Genomic DNA, 9,594 nt, shown 5'->3' with positions numbered 1-9,594 from the left:
AATGCACAGTTCGCGCGAAGATTCCGTAATGTTTGCGTTTGCTAAAAATACTAATACAACTGTTAAACTCAACTTAGAAGATATTTTAGCGATTCAGTATCTATATGGAAGTAACAAACCAGGAATAACAACAACTACTACTATAAAACCACCAACAACGACTACTGAAATTCCGACAAATAAGCCTGATAAAATAGATCTCTGTGAATTAAAATATGTGGATACTATATTAATATTAAATCATCGAATATTCGTCACATATCAAGGCTATGTATGGTCAATAAATATAAATGATAACAAATATGACGGACCATTTGAGCTAAATACTTACATGAATTTCCTCCCAAAAAATTTCTCTTTGTCAGCCGCGTACCAAAGACCCTCGGGTGAAATAGTACTATTTATAAATAATATGGTTTATATGGTTAATTATCCCAGTTTCAAATTAAAAGAAGGCTGGCCGAAACATCTAAAAAATTTGGGATTTCCCCCAACTGTTGTAATTAATACCGCGATAAATACTCACAAAGGACAAACCTACGTAATCTTCGATGATAACGATGTAGCGCAAATAGACGAATGTACATACTCTGACTGTTAGTGTATATCAAACGTTACAATCAATATTTCCCGGAATACCGCCATCTCCAGCTATGGCTTTCCGACATATGGATGGTAATATTTATTTTGCTAAGAAACAACAATTTTATCAATACAACGAATTCAAGAGAATCGTGACAAAAGCGGATAAATTTAGTATAAAAAAAAATACTTAACACTGAATGTTCGAGAGATGGATTATTGCAACAGTTGCAAGATATCTTGAATCAATTCATTCAGTACAGTTAATACATAAACATATATATTACCTAAACTATTAATATATATGTTACATATAACATATATAAATACATATAAATACATACATAGTACATATATAATACATGTATAAACGAGAAAATGAAAGGGAAGGGGAAAAATGATATCACACATAATTATATAATTGTGTAATCATTTTTACAAAACGATCAGTACGAAAGGGACAATCGTTCCAATAACATCATTTTAAAAGAATGTACGCACTTTCCAACTGTGAAGACAATATTCCAAAACATATAAACAAAATGTTCAGCAATACGGATATTGAGAATTACCTCATGGAACAGAATAGCCAGGACAAACTGACAATAAGCGCGAAGAAGGTTAAATTCAATGATGAAAATCCAAATAAAGAACAATCAAATACGTAAGTATTTTTTTCCTTTTATATCTATTTTATATCTCATATTTTCTTTAAAATTACGGATACCAAATTACTCGTTATCCAATCGTTCGAATTCTTGAAAGAAAATATCCTTTAACACTAACAGGCTATAAATATTTAAACATTGGTATCGATGCCAAGCTACCTTCCTGTATAAGCATCATTCTTGGAGATTGTCATGGGAAGGAAATTCCACTCTCACCCGATATCTGGAGAGAACTTCTCGAGCAGAAACATATAATACTGTCTCTTTTGCAGTACGATGAGACCAAAGGGATACGTCCTCCGTCTCCAATGTATATTGGAAATCTTACGTTTCGGACGAATTAATAATCTACCGATACTCGTATTACGTTTAGAAGCGCCCACGACTCGCCTATCCATGTCAAAAAACACCGTGCTCAATATGTTTAATCTGGAATATTGTGTAAATCGTCTTATTTCCTCGTTAAATTCGATTATCAATAACGTTGACAAAAAATTATCACGACTTTTCGATATCGCTTCCACTATCAAGGAACCTGCGAATATACTGAAAACAATGTACGATGATGAATCCTTCAACCACAATGATATAATTCAATGTGAATTAATCGCTTTGGTCTTTGGAGAGCGCTAACCTATGTATATTATTTTTATTATAATAAACAATTATATGTACAAATATAATTTTTAACCTAACCTTTCTTCCACAAATTAGATACTTAATGATAAACTATAAAAATTTATCCTTACGATTTAGGATTTATTTAAAGCATAAAAAACATTTTAATTTATATTACTTTAGTTATTCTCACACATGTATACATATATCACATTCAATGTTCTCGCAATATCAAACATGTATCACTATCAGTATTTGAACGATAAAAATGTGTAATACTTCAGATATTCTCACTAGATATTTTCAAAACATTTATATCGCGTTTAAAGAAAAATAGTATGATAACACATAAAAGACTTTTAAGGAGAAAAGGAAATGTTTTGCAATAACTTTCACTATATAATCTTAGTGAAAACCAGCAGCTGACCAGTATATTCATTTACGAGTATAATAGTGTAGTGAACAGTCTAGTCAGTCTAGTGCGAGGGCAAAATGAAAGTTAAAGTGCCATATAGTTTTGAAAATGATATTGAGGGGGACGAGGATGTCCCAATCGTAGAAAGATTTGAAAGATTTGAGGCTACTTCCGCCTCAGAGGAGGATGAAGAAGTCGAGCATGAGCTCGAAGAACATGAGCTCAGCGAGAATGAGCTCGGCGAGAATGAGCTCGGTGAAAACCTCCCAGTTTTTGATTTTGAATCGTGTACAAGTGAATTAATCGAGTTCATACTCGACTTCTTCAATACAGATAATGAGGAAGAATTATATCAATTCCTTTCAAGATACATTAATATAACAGCAGAGGATGATAAGGTGACATAAAAATTGTTGGAGAGTGATTAGATAGTGGAGGTAGAGGTTGTGGAGGAGGAAGCGGGGATGGGGTATTAGGTAAGCATTTCGAATTTTTTGCTTCTCTACGAAGCATACTTGATACAAAAAAATGTATATTCTGGACGGTGAGTGATGCGAGCGAACCTGAGATGTAATATATGTTCTGGATCACTTGGTGGCAGGCGGGTGACGGGGACCGGATGGAAAAGTTAATTTATTTATATATTTATATATAAATATATTTTATATGAATTAATTTGTTGTATTTTCTTATAGCAAAAATATGGCACATGAATCCCTGCATGGGATCTTCTACATTTAGAGCACAGAGCAGAACGTTTAAACCGCCGCATACAGAGAAAAGCATGGCGTGATAATCACGATCCGTTTAATTTAGACGATAGCCAGTTTATAAAATTGTATAGAGTTAGCCCAGATATTGTGATGGAATTAGAAGATGTTTTGGGACCAAGGTTACAACGTCAACGTCCATATGGTTTTAGCGTAGAACATCAGGTACAAATTATTTTGCATGTATATGTATACATATATAATGTTCTATTATAGAAGTTACAGATTAAGTTATTTTTTAATAAAGTTTTCTATTATTTGTATAAAGAGCGCCAATGAGCGGCCAAAGATCATTGACGCTCTCTATACGGATATGTTGTACACGGTCAGATCTTAATTCTTATTTTTATTATTTACATACACAAATACCTACATACAAACATATGCATGTATGATTTTGCACGCAAATGTATATTATATAATATATATTATGTATAAAATTTTTATATACATGTATAATATATGACTCATAATTTCTAACATTAAATATTAAATATAAAAAATCAAGCCTGTATGAGCCAGCACTGGGTTTACTATGTACAAACTTTATTATTCTAACATATAAAATGTCACAATTACATAATATAAACGTTTCGACTATCCTTTTTTAGTCCTCTTCAGTATAAAATTCCATAAATTGAATACAAATTCATACTGAATTTTATACTGAAGAGGACTAAAAAAGGATAGTCGAAACGTTTATATTATGCAATTGTGACATTTTATATGTTAGAATAATAAAGTTTGCACATAGTAAACCCAGTGCTGGCTCATACAGGCTTGATTATTTATATTTATAATTGTTTGATTTATTCCTCTGAACCTTTATATATTTAATATTATTAAATATTAAATATATATTAAATATCTTTCACAGATTTTAACTGCTTTGAGGTTTTATGCAGTTGGCTGCTATCAGGGTTCAATAGCGGAGCAATGGGACATAGTATCAAGTCAACCATCTGTTAGCCGTTGTGTGAGAGTTGTAACCAATGCAATTAACGACCTTCTTCTTCGACAATGGGTTAAATTTCCTATGACTAATGAAGAGCGTTATATTGCACAAGAAAAATTTCGAACCGCACCTCAACCATTCAATGGGACTATTGGAGCAATAGACTGCACCCACATAAATATTATAGCACCAAAAGAACATGAAGAAGCATACGTCAACCATTGGGGTGATCACTCTATCAATGTGCAAGCAGTATATATTGTGTTATATGAAGTTATTTTTCTTACTGGCTGCTAGTTTGAAAACTCTCAATTTTGTTTTAAAATATTTGTATCATAATATTTTTAGATTTGCGATCCTGATTTGAAAATTTTAAATGTAAACGCACGATATCCAGGAGCACGTCATGATGCATATATTTGGTCAAATTCTCCAATACGTCGCATTATGGAACGGCGTTTTAGAAACGGAGAACGTAATACATGGTTGATTGGTAAGCTACAGTTTATTTACTGTACTATAACTATATTTATTTATACTATAAGTATTAAATAATAAATAATTTTTATAGGTGATGATGGTTATGGCTTGGAACCTTGGCTGATGACACCTTTAAAGAATGAAATACCAGGTTCACCAAGATTTCGCTATAACGATGCTTTATGCAGCGCTCGATCATGTGTAGAAAGATTATTTGGTGTTTGGAAAGCTGTATTTAGATGTTTATCGGCTCAAAGACAGTTAATGTACGAACCTGGTATGTCAGGCAAAATAGTGAATGCATGTGCTGTACTACATAATATGAGAATTGCACATAGAATAAATGACATAGAATTCGATGATGATTTCATTCAGGACGTAAATAGAGAAAATATTGTTATTGGGGAAGATGAACGACAATATGTCTTTCAAGGACGTGCAACCGCAATCCGTATACAGGAAAATTTTATTGCTCGTCAATATGGGAGAGATTAATGAAGGTATGTGAAATGAACTATTATTTTTCTCTTATCTTTATATATGTATTATACTAGCTGATACTGATTATACATTTTATCATACGCTGTTACATTATACTTTTTCTAGCAGACACCAACTGTTATTTGCCTACGATTACAAATTAATATTGCATCTGAAGCCTAAGAAAAACATAATAAGATAATTTTGGATTAAAAATCACAAACTGGCTTATACACATATCTATGTAGACTGTCTACATGTCATCGATGTGCTGCGAGGAATTTTCCAAGAATTTTTGGATTTTTTCAAGAACTACAATGTTCCGTTCATCCATTGCGAGTCTTTTTTCCTCGAGTCTAAGTCGCTTTTCATCATTTTGTGCAATTAAGAATGCAGCTTTAGCTTGCTTCATTGAAGCTTCTGCAAATAACTATTAAAAATTATGAATATGGGTGCTTTCCAGCAACATGCACAGGGCACCTATCACGGAACAAAATCGGAATGGATTCCGATCGGAATTATTCAATTATTCCCTAGATTTCTATTGTGTTTTCTGGCGAAAACAAAATAATTCCGATCGGAATCTATTCCAACTTTGTTCCTTGATAAGTGCCCAGGCCACACTGTAAGTCCGGATCTACAATAGGGTTTTAAGCCTTAAGCCATAAGGAATGAACGAATCACAATCAATTATTCTCCTCGTATTCGAATGTAGTTGGTCAATTTCTTGCGGCTTAAAGCTTAAAACACCTATTGTAGATCCGGTCTAACACAGTGTATGACTTCTGTTACTGGAAAGCATCTATTATCGTTACCATTACGTTTTCATTATAGTTGTAATAGTTCTGCATGAAAAGACAAAAGACTTTTACGAATTACTTAATATTAATAAATTAATGACAAATGTATTACTTGTGTAAAGCTGCAGCGTGGTTCTCAGCAATTTCCGTGAATTTCTCACGTGCTTCTTTAAATTGAACACCGATTCGTTTTCGGTTTCTTCCTGTAATTAGAAAATAATCAAACTGCTACTAAAAAAGAAGACGGAAATAAAAGTAACGAAATTGCTGTGAGTACTTCATTTTTTAATTTGTAACTAAAGGAAAATTTGTAACTAAAGAGGGTAGGAAAATTTGTAACTAAAGAGGGTAGGATCATCCATCACAATTAACAATGGGAATAAATTCATAGTCTAAATGTTCACGTAATTTAGACACTTTTTGCATAAATATTTGAATATTTACAGATAAAAAATGGAGTCTTAACTGCAAGTTCGTTATTTTTTATTTCCATCTTTTTTTATATGTCTCTCTTTATACAGATATTTACTTACGATTGTCATTTAATTGTAATACTCTTTCTTTACATCCAGACGTTTTCGAATTTTGAGTTTTATCTTTTGTTGTAGAAGCATTTGGCTGAACATTATCTCCTTGAAATGTATGTAGTACATCATTATAAATACGTCAAATTGTCATTGTCAACTTCCTGAGATTCTTCTATTATGTCTTCAAGTGGATCATTTTCTTCAAACAATGATTGATAATTGTCTAAAAACATAATAGATACACATTACAATATATTTGAAAACATAAGATTCTAACATATTTCTTCAGTATTACTACTGTTTGTATTATTGTTTCGTTCAAAAATGTCCGCAATAGATGAAGTTGTAGGTGGATTATCAAAAACTTCTTCGTTTCCTTTTTCTAGTTCAATTTGATACTTCTGTATAGAATAGTAAAGAAATAAGAAATAAACAAAAATAAAAACATACATAGTAATTGGGTAACTTTGGATAAAATTTAAAAATACTTTAAAAGCACACATATCAAAATCGAGACTTATGCTAGATTCACACTGCATCCGATGTGCATTGTACGACGCTCTCCAAACCAATCAGAAAACAGGATTCCGATGGATTTTGCTTCGTATCATCGAAATCCTGTTTTCTGATTGGTTGCAGAGCGTCGAACGATGCAAATCGAATGCAGTGTGAATCCAGCATTAAGCCTGAGATACACTATATTTGTTTTCCTATTGGATTGCTAGCTGGATTAGGATCTTGCCATTGTATGGCACTGACAGCATCGCAGCCAATACGATGGCAAGGTACTAATCCAGCTAGCAATCCAACAGAAAAGCAAGCATCGTGTGCCGTCGGCTTTAATCTTAAATCATTTTTAGGACGTCTTATATCCTCATTGTGGACATATGTAGTGTTCAGGCATTTTAAAAAATTTGAGCCAAACCCATGTTACCGTATAATAAAAATAATTCTTATTACACACTACAAGAAAAATAAACATGTCTCATACACATATATCTCTTCTTCTGATGTACTATCGGGACAAATTACGGAACCTTGTATATAATCTAAACCTATACAAGCAATAACACGCTGTTCTAAATTATCCAAAGGATCTGACCTTATTGGAAAATTTCCTGTTCGATTCCGTTCATTTCTTATTTTTGTAGTTTTTTTCGAAGCATTGCTTTTCAAATCTCTCCATACCTTGTAAAAATAATTCATATATACAGTATGTTCTATAATATTATTATGTTAATATATTTGTTACATTATTTTAAACAATTATAAACATGTAAGTAAAAACATAATTGTTAACATAAATAATAAAATATATGCTTAACTACCATCTGCCACTGTTTCGTTGTCTTTCCGGGTCCAGATAATGAATTTAAAAATGTTCCCAATTCTTCCCATTGTTGGTTATGATGGATTCTACCTTCTTTCGTTAAAAATTTTCCGGCAGCAAATTCTGAATGGGTTTCCATATATTTAACTAATTCTTCGTATTGGATTTGCGTAGTTCGAGACGCACGAGATTTTTTTGTACTAATAAATTAAGAATATGTATGATAATAAAACAAATATGACAAGTAGAGAAGGAAAGAGAGAAGATATAATTTATACATAGTCTACATAATTCATATATATTATTGATATATGATCACATATTATTAACTATACATAATTATAAACAATATATACAGGATAGAAGTATGGAAGAGAAGTACGGAAATGGATATATGGAGAGAAGTATGGAAATATTAGAATATTTATATTCTAATTCTATTTATTAGTTATGTGTAAAAAATTTATTTAAAAAGACTATCAACTGTCCCCTATTATTATTAAGTATAATAAGTGATAATAATAAGTAGTAATAATTAGTAATAAATAATATATAATTATACGTAATTATACATATAATTTGACACGGATCTTTTTTTACCCAGATATATGTATATATGTAGATATTAATACATACTTTCCTTGGGAAGCCATTTCGAATATCTATTTATATGTATAATTTTTCATATATAATTTTATTATATATGATAACCTATAATCTTCTTTCTTCTTCTTCTTTAATTTATGGCTCCCGCCTCCAAAATGGATAACCTATAATTTAAATCTCCCTGTATCTCATCACAATTTTTCTTCTGTTAGAACTGTAATACTATTGGTTGAGAAACATCGTCTTAACATTTTTCTGTGCCTGTACTTTATCGATAAAGTCATACCGACGGTTGTCGCTTGCAACGATATGTGTCGGTAGTAACGGTGTACAGAATTATGTTCGACGATGTGTATCGATCATGCAAGCGACAGACGTCGTTATCGTACCGAACCGACAGTTGTCGGTAGGCATGTACAGAATTCGGCTCCAGGCAGAAACGGACGATGTTATAACTTTTCCATGTTTCTCACCGCCGAGCTCACCGCGTATACCTAACTCTCGGTCGCGTAGAAACTACACCGGCGATATTCGCACATCATTTATGTCTCTCTTTCGCTGATTACCGAGAACGTACAACACATCATTTACAATGTCACGGTTTTCCATGTCTCGCTCACAATACTGTTCAAAATAGTTTTTAATTTGTGTACTGTGGGCATCTGTTGCATGGATATATAATGTACAATGCTACTCTTCAGTTCGTACAAAACCGACCGCTCAGCGCATCAATATAATTGATACTATGTTTCTTTATAAAATGCATTCCCATGGTGTCAATGTTAGCTAAAAGCACCATGCATGCAGCACATACGGTTATAGGACCGCCAGTTGTGTAATAAGACTGAATCATACAGTATTTGGTACGATCGTTCAGTGTATGGATTTCTGCAGCTGGTATACATTTTTTCTTCAAGATCCATTTCGTATTCGCTTGCGTCACTGACAAAACCGGTGTCGTCGGATAACACGGATTCTTCGTCGGATGAATCTTTATTCAGTATCTCTTCAAAATCTACTTCCATTTCTATTATAAAACACACTTCATTTCAAATATTCGCGAACTATTCAGAGGATTCACGTTTCCAATATTTTCGACTATATCCACGACGTTCGCACGATGGTTAGCCACACTTTTCGCACCGCTCTTATTGCGACCGATTCGACAATCTCTCAAGGCACGAACTGAGGTGTTGAGCACTTATGCTTTATATATATTTCGTTATGTCCAGTGGACTCCACTATTTCTCCATTTCGTGAAAATTCCGACAAAAAATAGTCATTAGGACAAAACACGAACATAAAACTCGAACGTCACCGATTGGCGAGCATGGCAATATTCAAGAAACGTGTCATTAGAAAT

At 32.7% G+C, this 9,594-nt stretch overlaps 1 protein-coding gene and 1 pseudogene across 1 annotated transcript; both read left to right on the top strand.

Annotated features, from left to right (window-relative positions):
- The first annotated feature begins 28 nt into the window (after window positions 1–28).
- LOC108770011 (matrix metalloproteinase-19-like) lies at window positions 29–1,883 on the top strand (annotated as a pseudogene).
- Window positions 1,884–3,136: 1,253 nt separating this feature from the next.
- Window positions 3,137–4,305, top strand: LOC108770010 (putative nuclease HARBI1). The gene is made up of 2 exons (XM_018521297.1): window positions 3,137–3,218; window positions 3,931–4,305. The coding sequence occupies exons 1-2, from the start codon at window positions 3,147–3,149 to the stop codon at window positions 4,303–4,305; spliced, it is 447 nt and encodes a 148-aa protein (XP_018376799.1). The 5' UTR covers window positions 3,137–3,146.
- The last annotated feature ends 5,289 nt before the right edge of the window (window positions 4,306–9,594 follow it).

The sequence above is a fragment of the Trachymyrmex cornetzi genome, unplaced genomic scaffold (genome assembly GCF_001594075.2).
Source record: "Trachymyrmex cornetzi isolate Tcor2-1 unplaced genomic scaffold, Tcor1.1 scaffold980, whole genome shotgun sequence".
Lineage (NCBI taxonomy): Eukaryota > Metazoa > Arthropoda > Insecta > Hymenoptera > Formicidae > Trachymyrmex > Trachymyrmex cornetzi.
The sequence above is the reverse complement of the archived record's forward strand: the minus strand, read 5'-3'. Positions and strand labels throughout refer to the sequence as shown.

What these genes read in the sequence shown, in the direction of transcription:
- LOC108770010 (XM_018521297.1), top strand. Translation starts at nt 3,147, where the DNA reads ATGGAATTAGAAGATGTTTTGGGACCAAGGTTACAACGTCAACGTCCA. An exon ending in GTTTTAGCGTAGAACATCAG is followed by an intron (nt 3,219 to 3,930) that starts GTACAAATTATT and finishes TATCTTTCACAG; the next exon opens with ATTTTAACTGCTTTGAGGTT.